Here is a 16,445-nt window from a genome sequence, read left to right as displayed (position 1 = left end):
ATTTGTTGCCTACATGGTTTATGTTCAGGAAGATGACTTAGTTTTTGTTGTATACGTTTTTGATATGGCTTGCATAGCACTGACTAAGGTTATGGGGTGATTTGCTAATATGTTTTGTTTGATGTTGTAATGACTGCATTAAATTGAGGATTAAAACATTTTTTAAAATTGAAAATTCTGTAGAATAATAGCACAGGAGGAAAATAAGTATCTGAAAAAGGGTTAAAAACAACAAAAATTAAAAAAAAGTTTTTGTGAGGAAGGGTCACCATATCAGATGACTTAAGGATATGCAAGCAATGTGAGAGAGCAGTAAAGAGAGTTAGAAATGATGAGGTGTCAGTGAAGAGGTAGGGAGTTGAAGAGGCCTTTCTGAAGTGCTTTCTGCAATTCTGGGAAACCCCTATTTACAGGGGTGTAGGTTGATGAGATGATGCAAGGGAGAGCAACAAAACTGGGACAGAGTCAGAAGCAGATGGCATTTAAATAGGGACTAATGGGGGTATAGCATATATCCACATTTAAAGGACTTGGTTGAAGCATGGCATGAAATGTAAGTCTCTAAAAGTATGTATAAATCCAAGCATATTGTTAAACAAGAAATAACCCAAAGACACCTTATCAAGAAAATAAAAGGTCTGAAATCATTTGACTACCCCAAATGATTAGCACAATGCTAGTTATACTCAGTAACATATGCACAGTTCCAAGGTGGCTCGTATCTTGCTTTTCGAGCCATGAAAGATTCAGTCCTATTTGATCTTCTCTTTCTTTGCAAAACCAGTGGCTCTACAAACACCAAAACTAGGAACCTAAATTTATACCAGCAAATAAGCAAAGCGTGCAGGAGAGAGAAGTTCCTAATTCAACAGATTCCTAGACTATGGAAAAAGTTACCACTACAGCTCAAGCAACTCACTAATTTGATTATCTTTAAGGCAAGTCTTGAAGACTAAATGGGTAGACACAAATTTACATCAGGGTTATCATGCAGAGCCCTGCTCAGTTTGGGAGGGAAGTACTATTAAGTGTTTGAAAAAGGAAGCAGCCATTTTTAAGTGTGTTTACTTTAAGTTGTATAGGGCTAGTCATCTTATGCTCCTCATGATCATTTGACAAGTAATGTTCCTGTTTTCCTAAAACCGTATGATATGATCATGTACTATATGGGGTTCCTTGAAGAGATCATTTATCATAGTGATAGGGTACAAAAGCAGTGGTCTGCATAAAGGGATATGCACAGATTATGCAGTGTAAGGGAATATATCAGAACAACTATTAGACGTTAAGTGGGCAGATGTACAGTATAAGACCAGCTTGAGTAACATCAGAATCCCAGAAAACCAGAATTACTATACAGGATGGCAGACTTGACAACAGAATTCCAGAAATACCAACAGACCACAACTCCAGGATGGAGTGTGAAGCGATAGTAGGGTATCAGAATACCAATCAGAGTACCAGGTGACAAAATAGAAAATACTGGTGCCTAAATGATACAATCATACAAGAAATGGTGTATTAGACACAGGTGAGTGCTAGGTTGTGTGTCACAGGAGCATTCCAAAATGGCTCAACATGTTGGTACAAATGCCACTGCAAGCAGAAAAAATCACTGTAAATTGGTGATCTAAGCATATGAAATGAATAGCAAAAGAATGTAGTTAGTGAAGTGTCATATAATAAGCAGAATATATTCTTTATTGTTACAGTAAGAAGTGATTCACATGTCACAGAAGGATATGGTATAAAAGACATGAAAACACATTTTTTCCTTTATTTCCACAATTTGCGCTGTTTACCATATTGTTTCTTTGGTGGATACAAGAAGGGAAGTGCACACTCTAGTTAAGTACTAGTAAATAAGGCCAACAATGTAGCTGTATAAAGAAAGGTATAAAGACAGCAGAGTTTGGTAGCAGTCGATTGGATTACTAAGGTGGACTTCTTCAAGACAGTCTCCAGAGCCCTGGACGAGAGGAAAATTGTGCATATAGCCTACCTGTACTTGACCAAGACTTTTCACACAATTCTCCAGCTAGGCATTATTGACAAACTCACCCAGCTCAGTATCAACCCTTATTTCATTAAGTGGGTCACAAACTGGCTCACCGATAGAACCCATACAATCAAAATAGGGGAATGCACCTCCAACAGCAGACCTGTAATAAGTAGTGTTCCAAAGGGATCAGTCCTGGGACATCTACTATTTGCAATCTATTTCTCCAAAGTACAAGCAAAAACTAAAGGTCTGTGGCTGACAAAGTTTCCTGATGACTGAAAAATGGGAACAGTCATAGAATCCCCAAATGATGTCAACATCTGACAAGAGGGACTTACACAAACAGATGACTGGTGCCAAAGTCATGGCCTTAAACTCAATGCAAAAAATGTGTTATCATCCCTTTTGGTAAGAGCAATGTTCCAGCTAACTACCACATCAATTGAAGTACCCTAAGTACACTCTCAATGGTGACAGACCTGGGCACACAGGTTGACAGCAACCTTACCTTTGATCAGCATGTCTCCACAGTGGTAAGAAGGGCATTCTGTAGTGCTCATCTCATAAGTAAGGGTATTGCCTCCAGAAAAATATAAGCTATAACCTCCTTGTACTCTTTTCTCAGCAGGCCAATAATTGAGTACAATCCCCCTTTTGGTATGTACCTTTCCAAACACCTGCAGCAATTGGAGAGACCACAAAAGTTCCTCACAAGGAGAATTCAAGGTCTTCAGCATCTGTCATATGTGGATCAGCTGAAATCACTGTCACTTTACTCCATTTCGTACAGACTACTCGGAAGCAATCTCTGCCTTGCGTATAAGGCAGTATCTGACTCTGCTTTATTGGAAATGCTGCATATCCATAAGTCCAATGGATCACGGGTTACTTGCTCTAAAGACCTTAACCTGGTATGTGACATTAATAGAACATGCTGGAGGGACAGATTTGTCTCCCAGAGGTTACTGCACCTGTGGAACAGACTGCCAATTCATGTGAAACAGAGCACCTTTTTGGCCCCCTTCAGGTATAATTTGGATGATTGGATGGGTAACCATAAATTCACCCTAAGGGTTCCATCTTTTTCCTCTCTTGGCCAGGGGCAATAAGTGCTGATCATGGAAACAAGGGCAGAACTTGGCTAGGCTTGCAAGGGCCTTAAGGCCATTAGCCTAGTAACTTCCATTGATCCTATGATCCTATGAAGGTAAGGTAAGGGGCAGGTGAATTAAAGATATAAATTATTATTTTTTGGCATGAGAGAGCTAAGGGGGAGAGAGAGAGAGAGAGAGAGAGAGAGAGACAGAGCAAAACACACAAATAAAGCCAAAACATATAGTTAGACAGGTTTGGCTTTGTTGGCCTATATGTAACCATAAGACTTTAAAAAGTAAAAAAAAAGTCATGGGCATTCAGAAGCCATGTAGCTGAGACACTTGCTGTCCTTAAGGGGTCATTTGCATAGATCCCATGGGCCTCCATTACAGGAGGCTCAAGGTATCATTTGGTGAAAACTGTTTGGCTATGTTTTTCTAGCAGTTTTACTTTTTACTCTTTGGTTTGGAGATTATTTGGTGTGTGTGTGTGTGTGTGTGTGTGTGTGTGTGTGTGTGTGTGTGTGTGTGTGTGTGTGTGTGTGTGTGTGTGTGTGTGTGTGTGTGTGTGTGTGTGTGTATACAGCATGGCTTTCCCAACCCATTGTATGTGCTGCTAGGAAGAACACTTATGCCTTCAGGTTTGATAGTGCTAACGTTAACTAATGATGAGTTCTTTCTCACTGTGGTCCTAGCTGTATCTAAATCGCATTTTCTTACAGTTAATGTAATTGACTTGCATGTGGTAAACAGTGACCCTTTCTCTGAATGCTATTTACTGCATTTTCCAAGGTTTATTAGTAACCCTTATATTTCTTTAAAGAAACATGCTACTTTGCTATACTTGGGTTTTCCCCCTGCTTGATTCTGACATTTTATTCTGGTATATGGCTCCTTTTATTTACCCGTTTGCACTGACGTGTTTTTGTCATGTTTTTCAAAGCACTAAGCATAAACAATTGGCGCATCATGTACATTATATGCTGCCTCACCTAAGCCACTTTGCACTTTGCAGTGTTAACTTGGGTAGCAGCCGCTATATTTATGTCATTATACAATCCTTTTCCCATAGGTGGTCAGTATGAATATCATGATGTGACCTGCTATTTTTTCATGACCCCCCCACCTCACCCCACCAAGATAACAGTCATCATTTACATGAGTGTCCATTTTAAGGAGATTTTCTCAAAATAATGCTTGCTTCCTATAAAACAATGCTTTAAATCTAGTAATAGTACAGAAGATAATTTCTACTGCAGATTCCCAAGTTAATCAAGAAAGGTGACTATTGCTGTTTACACTGAAAACCTTTAATCACAATAATAAAAGTTCTTGCATCTTTTTGTACTGAGAATCCAAAAGGAGGCAGAAGTAAAAGCAAGATTCTTTTATTCCACAACAATGAGCAGTTTCGTCGGAATTACATGGATTTCATCAGAAAAACTCCCACTGTGCACACAACTCTTCCTATGGATTCTTGGTTGGATTACTTTATTTTTTGTTACTCTTTTTAGTTACACTTAAATGTTCCTTAACAATTTGAATCATACTGCTCAGTCTCCTAGCACAATGATTTTGGCCAAAGCTGAAAATAATGTAGAGGTGAATGCTCAAAATTAGGGACAGATTTTAAATATTGCTCTTATAAATTTGGGTAGTTGCTAGAGTAACAGTTTTTGCATTAGCATACATTTTCTCAAAGATATTAAATCTGAAAATCAACTGTCATAATTTAGTAACTTCAATTCTCAGTGATTTGCCAGAAAAAACATATTTTATCAGGAACAGATTAAAAAGTATGAGGCAAAAATCAGGATATTAACTGTATTCAGGTATGATCTGAATTGACTGTACCAAAATGTTAGCATATTTTCTTTTATGATATATGCTGTAGTTTATACATTACTTCAGAAATACTAATTTTCGTTGACTCAAATGTGTATTAGCTATGCTTTCAGATGTTTAGATCAATCAGCCCTAATAAATGTACATATTTCTTACTTCTCTACTTATGCATTTTATTCCTTCTGTTTTCAGTTTCATGGAAGTTGCAGCAGAACAAAAAGAACTGTAGCATCAACACACTTTGAATATAATAACTGCACCAGCATTCAGAGTTTCAGACCTAAATTCTGTGGTGTATGCACTGATGGAATTTGTTGTACTCCACACAGCACAAGAACTCTCCAAGTTAAATTCCAATGTCCCCAGGGCAAAATTATCCAAAAGCCAGTAATGTTCATCAACAGCTGTGTTTGTCACAAGAACTGTCCTCGGGATGATTCTTTGTTTACCAATGCAAACAACGCTCTTAATGGTACTGCAGTTTGAATGACTGAACTATATAATCTATTTTTGTCTTTAAGAATTGGAACACATCACCGTGTTGCTTTTTAACAAACTATGCACACCATCTTTTCATTAACGACACTGCTCTTGCTGTAACACACAGATATAAATCTTAAAGAAGACAAAACAGAATGTTGTCATTGTTTTGGAATTCTAGAGGACTACAATCTAACCAATGCCAAGAGCAAAAACAGAATGCAGGAGTATTTTCTTTTGTGGTATAAGGACATTTTTTTTTTAATTTAATCAGAATATTATTTTTACTAGATAGAAGACCACGCTACTGCTGCAAGCCCTTGAATTGCTTCATCATTGTTATACAAATAAATTAAAAAGAATATTAATGATGTACTATCTGAATTGTCATACTGCAATAATAACTGCTTTAAAAAAAAGTTCTTCTGAATAATTTACCAAAAAGACCTGGCATGCTGGAAACACATTTCTAGTCATTTCTAAGCTACAACATAATGCAAAGGTTAGAGACACAAAGGTACAGTAATGGAGACCTGAGTTTCTTCAGCTCTCAGCAATGTGCTGTGTAGCCCTCACCATGTCATTTAATGTTCCTGTATTTCCAAGCCACACCTGGAAACAATCTCTTTACCAGCCTGTTAAAAATGTATTTCATTTCCTTTCTCTGTATGGTACTGATAAATAAAATCAGGTGAAGAATTCCTCTATCATAGTACATACACTATATATAGCAATAAACAGATTAAGATATTAAGCTGTCCAGTATGCTGGCAATTTGTATTTGCAATCCAAAGATATATATATATATATATATATATATATATATATATATATTTTTTTTTTTTTTTTTGTATATGTGCATGTGTGTGTGTGTGTTTAGATATAAAAAAAATACATATATATATATATATATATATATATATATATATATATATATATATAGATAGATAGATAGATAGATATATGCATATATGTGAGTATTTATATATATATATATATATATATATATATATATATATATATATATATATGAAAAGATCGAAAAGTCAAAATACTGAAAGTCACCGACAACTGAAATAACGGACGTTTACCAGGTAAGGGGTGTAAATTCGCTACTCATGCCTACCACACATGCATGACACTGCCACACTTACTAAACCATGGTAGGCTTGAGTAGCGAATTTGCACCCCTTACCTGGTAAACGTCCGTTATTTCAGTTGTCGGTGGAGTGACTTTCGTTATTTTCGCTTGTCGATCTTTTGATAGGTATCCATATATATATATATATATTTCTAAATGCGGTTATTCAGACATTAATCTCAACTTGCTTATTACTTGACATTTGTACGACACCTAAACTCCAAAACGTATTGTCAGATGTTGCATAGATGACTATAATCAAAACCCTCCAAAGTATCTTGGTTTGCCACTGTATGGAAATCTCATTAGCTCAGAAATGGTTCTCTAGGGCCCTGCAAAACTGTTGAGTCCTGTCCCTGGGTCTGAGTTCCTCCAGTTATTGCACTGCAAAACCTCTTGCTGTATTAACTTTTAAGTGAATTAGGGTAATATTTAAAATTTTCCCCTGATTATTGGTCTTTGTCACCGCATTATTATTGGTATAGTCCTGAGCAAAGAAGTTGAGAAGTATGTGAGAATGTGTGCGTTCACACACTCACACGCACGCGCATGTATACTCTCTCTCTCTTGCCACATACACACACAGACTGTATTACTTTCATTTTAGTTTCCTCATGGTCGCTAAACATGGCTTTTTAAGCCACAGTTAGTGAAGGGAATGTACAAAGGCAAGTCCCTGTAACTGTACTGTAGTAACTTTTGTTAATAAAGTCATATTCTATAGCTTTCCTTTTATTTACTTATGTTTTTATGCTTGGTAACCTGGCGCAGTTAGAGAATGAAAACTAGATGCTAGTCTATTCATTTTTTCCTCACTCCTTGCTTCACAACAGCTTAAGATTCTACTATGAAGCCTCAAATGAACAAATGATACATCTTTGTACATTAATACCCTGTTTGCAAATGTCTATTCACTACTAGGGTATTGTCTGTGAAATCTGCCCATTTTCTAAAACAAAATGAACTCTTTGATATTACATCTTTGTACAGTTACTATCAACCAGCAGGATACCTTTATTCATTATGCCTGATTCTTCAGAATATAAATGGAAACTATTGCTTCAAAAATTGCAAATTGCAATCAGATTTACAAAAGAAACAAATTTGAGGCTTAAGCTCAATATTTGCTTGTAATGTAGAAGGAGGTTCCAGCACATTTCATTGGGGATAACTTCCTTGTAGAAACCTGCTGACCAATAAATTTCGGTCCAATTTTACCCCCCTTCTCCATCAGATACCTTGTCAGGAAACACCATCAACTATAACTCCCTCAACTACTACTAGCAAATATGTCCTTATTGCACTCTGCAAGGCCAAAAAACATGGCATCGATGGGCCTTGATAATATCCCAGGATGCCTCCTTAATAGCATGAAACATGCTCTATCAGGACCACTTGAATCGCTATTTTACTGTAGCTTCCAGGCAGGCTTTGTGCCAAGTGAATGGACAGCAACTTGTCATTTCTTTGCACAAGGTGGCCAGCTATGGACTGGGGTAACCACAAACCCATAAATCTGACTAATCTCATATGCAAAACTATGGAAAGAATTATCATGGAAATGATAAACAATGTCATATTAAACCATCAGACACTGGATCTGACCCAACTTGGTTTTGTCATGCCTGCTGAACCTAGTGGACTTCTTTGAGAAGGTCACCAAAGCAATGGATGAGTGCAGATTGGTGCATATTGCTTAATTTGACCTGACCAAAGCATTCGACACAATACCCTACTTGGGCATTGTAAAAACTCACGAAATTAGATATAAACCCCATTGTCACCTGCTAGATACCCATCTGGCTCAAAGATAAAACCCAAGAAGTTAGAGTAGGGGAGTCTAACTATATTAAAAGGCCTGTCAGTAGTAGAGTTCCTCAAGGCTCAGTGGTGGGACTGCTCCTTTTTGCCATCTATTTCTCTGAAGTCAAGGCCAATATTAAGGGCCTCTGACTGACCAAGTGTACAGATGATTGCAAACTAGGTGCAGCCTCAAAGACAGAAATAGCCTCCAAAAAGGCCTGGCACAGACTTATAACTGGTGCCAGAGCCACTGTCTAAAATACAATGCCAAGAAATGATAAATAGTGTCTTTTGGAAAGATGGCTAATCCTGGAAACAGCAACATTGATAATAGACCCCTAACAGTAGACCAAGTGGTCAAGAATTTTGGGATGCATGTACACAGTAACCTGGCTTTTGACCATGTGCCTATGTGTTAAGAAATCATTATAGGTTGCATAACTTATAAGCAAGTTTAAGGATGTCATTGGTCCAATGTATTTGGCCCTCATTAGACTAGTCATTGAGTACAATGCCCCTTCGGTATGAACCTGAACAGGCACATGCAACAATTGGAGAATCCATAGAAGTTCCTCACAAAAAGAATACAGGGTATAAACATGTCCTATGCTGACATCTCAAAGCCCTTTCCCTGTATCCGGTCTTCTACAGACTGCTGAGAGGCAATCTATTCCTGGCCTACAAAGCATCTTCTGATCCCACTCTGATGGACCTGTTGCACATCCGCAAAACAAATAGCATCAGAATTACCCAGTCTAGGAACCTAAACCTTGTGTGCAACATAAATAGAACATGTTGGGGGGACATTTATGCATCTTGCAGACTACCCTTTTTCTAGAATAGGCTTTCCATCCATGGGAAGCAGAGTTCTTCCCTAACCCAATTCAAGAGTAACTCTGACCGATGGATGTGAAATCAGAAATTTATCAGTGGTCTGGCACCTATGTCTCTACTAGATAGAGGCAACCTGCAAATGCTTGAACACCCATCCCCAAGCATATGTATGTCCTTTAAAATTATCCTGGGGTATCAAAAGTTGTCAGATACATTTGGAAAGCATGGCTAGGCTTAAAAAGAGCTCCTGGGATCATTAGCCTAGTAATCTCTTATGACCCTACGAACCTATAAAACAAACACATTGGTCAAAATTTCACTTCAGTGAAAAATATGATTTTTTTTTTGCAGAGGGAATTATGTGGTAGAATCAACCCCCATTCCCTTATTTACACAGCTCAACAGTCAAATAACCATGGATAAATGAAAAAAAAGTGTATAGAAACTTAATTACTGCTGGCTGTCATTTTATTGTATAGTATTATATTTCACTTATACAATTTTAAAGAAAGTAACTTGAAGCGGTAAGCCCATTACATATGTTATCTTGTTATCTGTTAATCAGACAACACCAGAGATGCTGCTTTGAGGGGAAAAGGTCACAGTTCTGTTGCAACAGCAAGGGCTAGGACTTCAAACAGAATAAAAACAAAAGTAAGTTTCCAGATCCTCTGACTACAGTTTTTAGACCACAGATAATGCAGGCAGCTTTACAAAGACACTGGGGAGAATCCAGTCCCACCGATGTCAATGATTTTATATATATATATATATATATATATATGCGAAATAAACCACCCAAAAACAAGCAGCCCAAAACAAAAGCAGAAACACAGACCTTCCCAAAAGGAGCACGACTCAGGAGAAATATTGCTGCTCACTTCAATGAGCTCGACTGACTCCAGTGGAAACAATGTAAAAAACAGTATAGGAACGTAGTTCAAACCTTTCTGTCCAAAGATAATGGCTGCTCAATGACAAAATGCTAAGCTGTAGTCACAAAAACATCAATATTGATGCACCCAACGAAGTCAATGCCACAAACAGTAGAAAGGCAGTATAAACCATTCGGTCCAAAAAGTACTTCGTTCTAGAAAATCTTGTTCAAAAAGCATTTATTGAAGAAGTAAGCGCTTTCGCAGGGAACACCCCCCTGCTTCATCAGACTGAAAACTAAGAACAAACAAACTCACACATTTTAAAACCTTTCAAAAATCACCTGACAGGAAATGCATGTCATGTGATAAAACTTAAAGAGACAGTATATACATAGAGCATTTGAGTAAACTGCAACTCACATTACATTGTCAAATGAGGCATGCTTGGGCTATCCATGCTTGCTACAGCTGTCTCTAACACAAATCAAACTTTTTAAAAAGCGCCAATAAATTATGACCTAAAATCAAATCATGAAAACACCAATAGTCAAAATCATGCACCCACTGAATGTATGTGAAATAGTTAGCATCTGTACATCCCTATCGCTGTCAAAATATATGTACACAGTGTGCTTGATAATAAATTATTTAAACTCCACTCACCCCAATGAGTTTCTTTCTAAAATAAAATACAACCTTTAGCATGCAATGAATAAAGGGTGATATGATCAAAATGTGAACCACATCGGTTCTAAGTTCCTGCTAGCAAGGTGTACAAAAACTGATCAACTGGTGCAACTCACCAGTATAGAAATCCAGAAAAATCCAGAAAAATAATATAAAAGTGCAAAAAATCAATACTACACTCTCTAAAAAATGATAAATAAGCTCACGTTCATAAAATCAATACTGGACCTGATGGTCACAGGAGGCAAACTTCAAAAAAAGTTCAACAAAGCTAGCAGGGATAAAAGCAACCCTAGGTACAAATAAATAGACGATACTCATAATTAAAAATACATATGTTGTGCACGTTAAAAATGAATATATATAAATACATGAGACACAAATAAAATTTTCTGGGACGATGTATGTAGATACAGCTAGAATATCAATGTGTCTTTAAGGGATACAAAAACCATGCCTGATTCTTGACACTCCTCTCACCCCAATGAATAACTTGTATAAAATACAACCTTAAACAAATAATAATAATTAAAAAAAAAAAAAAAATAGCCATGTAGAGCATTAAGCCATGCAAGTGATATGGCCATTTACCATTCTACCACTACTTTGATCCTACCTTTACCTTTACTTTTTTTTTCTACCTGTCTCTTGCCCTTCTGAATGCCTTAGTGGATGCCCTCTATACCATCTATTCTGTCAATTCCATAAATCCATAACCCTGTCTGTGAAAAAGTGCTTTCAGAGATCCATTGAAATGTTAGTCCCAAAAATCTGTTACCAGTGCCCCTTCCTTTCCCCCATGACCTTTAGAATGACCTCTTCACATCTCCATTCACATGATCTTCTGCACCAGTAACATGCTTCCCCTGTGTCTTCTTGTCTCAGGTAAGAAGAGCCCTAGTTCCTCTAGCCACTGCATGTAGTCCATCCCCTCCATCTCACATTTCTAATGGTATATTTCCTGTAGATCCTTTCCAGCAATTTAATGTCCATTTTCCTGCTCTTAAGCAGAGATAACAAAGTGAGGCTTATGAAGCTTAAAACTCAGTTTAGTACTATATATTTCTTGATAATTTTCAATACCTTACACCTACAAAAGGAAGACAGAGGATTTTGTAAAGAATGGCATGTGTCATCTTCATACACTATCTACATGACAATTTTTGAAAGTAGAGATATGTATACATATAACTCCTGAGTTTTAGATACAATTCATAGAACAGGTACTAATACAATATTTTAAAGAGAAAAGAGGAGAGATGACAACCTGCCCAGTCCACTTACATATATATGTAAAATATCCAAAAGGACCCTGTTGTAGTTAAACCTTAGCAAAGGACTCTTATGCAGACCCTTAATATAATCTTATTTGTTGTAATCTCATGAGCACCCAGATCCCAAACATTAAATACAAGCTGATCCTGTCTAATGTCCTATTTTTCTTAATGAAAAGTAAGACTTATTTCTCCTGAGTAGTGTCATATACAGGGAAAAGCGTGCAAAATTGAATACCAGCTGGTAGTTATTAATCATGGATTCAAGACTCTGTCCAAGTGGGCAGCCAACTAAATTGTTAGTTTTACTGTTTATTAGCTTGAGTAGCCAGAGGAGGCCTCAGTTGTCTCCTTATCATACTTGAGGAGAATGCTTCCAGAAGAAGATATTACATTATATTCATTGATGCTATATGGTTATATGATTTGATGTTGTATGCTTAAGATAATTAAAATGTTCTCTAGTTTGTTAAACTTAATTATGAGGGGGGGTTTAGGGTATATTTAATCCACGCGTTTGAGTATGGTTATTGTTCTGAAGAAGTCCTATATATTGTTGGACGAAAGTGCTTAACCTTTTAATAAATTTGATGTTGCAGTTATTTGCAGTCCAGTGCTCCAAAGTCTTCTTCTGTTTTTTGTGAGTTTTTTGGTTTGTTTGTGGTGGACTTGTATTATGGTTTACCTACATGTTTGCTCTGCTACATTTCCTGAGAGGTTTTGTGTGAGAATTTAATGTAGTGGTAAGTTTCACTACAATGTGTTGTATTGTGTAAACTAGTGGAGCACTTTTCAGGTTGTTTACCCTTTTTGTCACTGACTAAGTATGGGGATGGTACATATATAATTTTACGGGCACTGGGGGCTTGCACCTCACACATCAGGAGGTAGAGCAGAATTTGTTTCCTGAAAAAAAAATACTTTTTGTGTTTTTTATCATTTTTCTGCTCACTATTTTTGCAATGTAATTTGAGATGAAAAGTGACACAAAGAATCATTCATTGTATTCACAGAGGGAAACTGTCTATGCATACTAGCTGACAGCCACTGTGGATTCGTAGTGCTCAAATAGGCACAAAACTCCTTGAGATAATCTTGATGTTAGAAATGGAAAGGGGCACAGACTCTCCGCTGTCTTAAACAAATGTGGGTTTACTAACATGTCCAATACCTCCAGCAACAATACCACATAAATTACATAATCCTGTAAAGTAGACTACCTGATAAAACCACCTTCTACTTGACTGGTCTAAATTGCCCAAGTCAGGGGATGCCCCAATGCTGGATGGATGAGAGGAAATCCTAAACTCAAGGATAAGAATAATGACTCTCTCTTTGTCTCAGCACCCTACTATCCACCAGCCTATGTGAAGAATAGCACTACATAAAATACCCTGACAACCCCTGCTAAATCCTGCATATGGGGCATCAGACTATAAAAACCCTCTTGTAGAGGCACAACACTTTGCTCTTGCCATCCTAACTGGATGCTCTTATGGCAAGTGTAATAAATTTAAGAAATGTAAGTAGTCTAATTTCTTGTCCAGCTACATCCTGGTATGTGCCTTTTCCAGTAATTTACCATACAAAAAATTAGAAAATCCTCTTTTAGTCCCAAGTGAAGCATAAATTGGCTCAACAACAGAATCAATAGCCATGTTTGTTGATACCAAACAGAAACAGTTTGTTAATACCTTTAACTATATTTTTAAAAAAAAATCATGTCATTTTTATGTCAGTATATTAAAAAGTGTTGTTTTTGGACCTGAAATGTTTCTTGTGACAATTGATGTGAAATATTTATTTTCATTAATTCACCACAACATGGGTATGGATTGGTTCAATGAAACTTCATTAGACTTTAGTCAACTATCTGCAGCCAATATCCATTTGATATAGCAAAGGATGGAAACTGTGTTATTTAGTGTTCAGTATTTAACTACTGAATTTTGGTACAAGGGATAGAAACTGAAATATAGAATTTTCAACTTTACATTTTTGAGAGTGAGTCTTACCACCAGTTTAGGGGGATGGCTATGGTGACATCATATGCCCCCTTCTATGCTAAGTTAGTACTGTGCTATTGAGATAAACATTTTGTGTTTAATTCAGTTTATCAATAACTGTATTTTATATATATATATATATATATATATATATATATATATATATATATATATATATATATATGTGTTTATAAATTGGATTATATATTTTTGATATGGAATTGAGATAAATTTTATTGCATGACTTTGTGAAATATTTAAATGGTATGACAGATTTCTTAGACTTTGCATATAATTGTTTTAGAGACAGCATCAGTTACACTGACATTCTGGTTATTAAGGACATGAATGTAGGAAATTTGTGCCCAATATTTATAGAAAATTAATGTATTCAAGTGCATTTTTGCATTATGAAAGCTGTCATCCATTTTCAGTAAAGCAAAGTTTCATCTAAGTGACAATCTATCCATTTATTTAGACTTGTTTCAGATGATACCATGTTTTAAAGGGAAAGTTATGTTTTAATAAACTTGTTTCAAAAAGGTGTTAGCTTGATGGGTTGTTACATAGATTCAAGAGTGAAATAAGAAAAATTATATAGAATGGATTAAACAGTGCATGTCTCAGAGTACTGTGGCACAGTCTGCCATGCATGACTAGCTCCATCATGTTGTCCATTCACAGCACTGGATGAATGAAACATCAAAACAAGAGGTGTAAATGCTGGACCGAGGGGTGTCTGTCATGGAACGGGCAGTGTCTGTGATGGAATGTCTGCTTGGAGGGAACAGCATCCTTGTGGGTATAGATCGGCCACATCATCTGCTGTCAGCCAATGTGGCCATGTCCGATCACTCTCACATAGTGCCAGTACTCCCAATGCTCCATCAGTTAATGTGCTGTCCACACACATATGTGGCAGGTCATGGAGGTTGTGGTTGTGGAAATCCCCGTGAAGGGAGCTAGTCCAGCAGACATCAGTCCTGTTCAGGTAGCAGCACTGCATCTGACCATGATCCTGGACATCAACATGCTAATGCAACTCCTTTTAGAGAAATTTCTCCTGGTCAGAGATGCCACTGATGAATTGCCACCTCCACCATGCACAGATCACACTTGTCTGACAGACCAGTATGTAGAGCAAGCACAGAGCTTGGCTGTGATCATGCACATACTCACACAACTATTTCACCTGGAGAACCCCTGCAGATATACACACACCACAGTTCCTCATTTAGTCTCACTGGCTATTTGTCGTTTTATACATATGTCTGCTTCTTCTCTTTCTTACTCTTTTCTACACATGATGATAACTGTGCCATATCCATGTTTTCTGTCTTTTGGATTCAAACCAAAACAATGAGTAAAAAGGTTGCACAGAAAAAAATAATCAGTAAAAACCAAAAGAAAATCTAGCAAGGCTAGAATTTTCATTGTATAATTCCTTAAACCTCTTGTATTAGAAGCAACATGGGCTATATGCAAACGACCCCTTAAGGACATCAGGTGTTTCAGTTTTTTAATTCCTCCAAATCTTTTGGGTTTCTAATACCATGATGTGAATGGACCCCATTCTTAAGTCAAAGTACAATTAAAGTTCATGAAATTAGTATTGTTTCAATCTTTCATGTCAGCTAGAAGTGCTCTTCGCAGCACCTGCAATGTGCTCAGTAATGACTCCTGCAGTTTGTACAGGGTTATATGGATCAGTAACATATCTAAATACAATTGTAGATTATTTTTTATAAGACCCATTGCTCCTACTACTATTGGAACTGGGTATCTTTCCTTCACATTGTTCTTGTTTCTGCCTGTAGATCCTGATATTTTATGACTTTGTGTCTCTCTGTATGCAAGACACTGTAGTCAATGGGTGTGGTGATTTCAATTATCAAATGCTATTTTTTGTCTTCTTTTCATGGATCACTATATCCGGTTTTCTAGCATCTGTCTTTTGAACTGTTGGTAATGGGTGATCCCATGTGATACAAACTTCATAATTTTCTGTGATGCTTTGTGGCTCATGTTTCCAGTGCTTTTCAGCCACTTCAGTACCATAATGTTTGCACAATCCCCAGTGCAACAGTCTTGCCACATTATTATGGTTTTCAGTATACAGTCCTTTTACCGTTAGTATATCACAACCAGCAACGAGGTGTGCAACTCTTTCCAGTTTGGTTTTACAAAACCCACATCTGTCTGTTTCTCCCACATGTTCAATGGACTTTGTAAACCAGTGTGTATGTAGTCCACTATCTTGGGCCACCAATATTAACCTTCACCTCTTGGTTTGAATTTGCCTCTCCTTAATCATTTCTACGATCATTCTTAATCAACATGTAGTTCTTCCAGAAGATTTCTATACTTGGAACTATATTTATGCATTTTCCATGTTCCTTGC

The 16,445-nt window shown here is 37.0% G+C and overlaps 1 protein-coding gene across 1 annotated transcript in view; it reads left to right on the top strand.

Annotated features, from left to right (window-relative positions):
- Positions 1-5,796, top strand: part of CCN3 (cellular communication network factor 3) — a 368,026-nt gene extending 362,230 nt beyond the window's left edge. The window contains exon 5 of the mRNA XM_044066923.1: positions 5,134-5,796. Coding sequence (XP_043922858.1) covers positions 5,134-5,427 — 294 coding nt within the window. The 3' untranslated portion in view covers positions 5,428-5,796. The remainder of the gene's footprint in view (positions 1-5,133) is intronic.
- Positions 5,797-16,445: the final 10,649 nt, after the last annotated feature.

This window comes from Protopterus annectens, chromosome 3.part1 (assembly GCF_019279795.1).
Source record: "Protopterus annectens isolate FY-2018-M chromosome 3.part1, PAN1.0, whole genome shotgun sequence".
In the NCBI taxonomy this organism is placed as follows: Eukaryota; Metazoa; Chordata; order Ceratodontiformes; family Protopteridae; genus Protopterus; species Protopterus annectens.
Note: the sequence above shows the minus strand (reverse complement) of the source record. Positions and strands in the feature narration are given on the sequence as shown.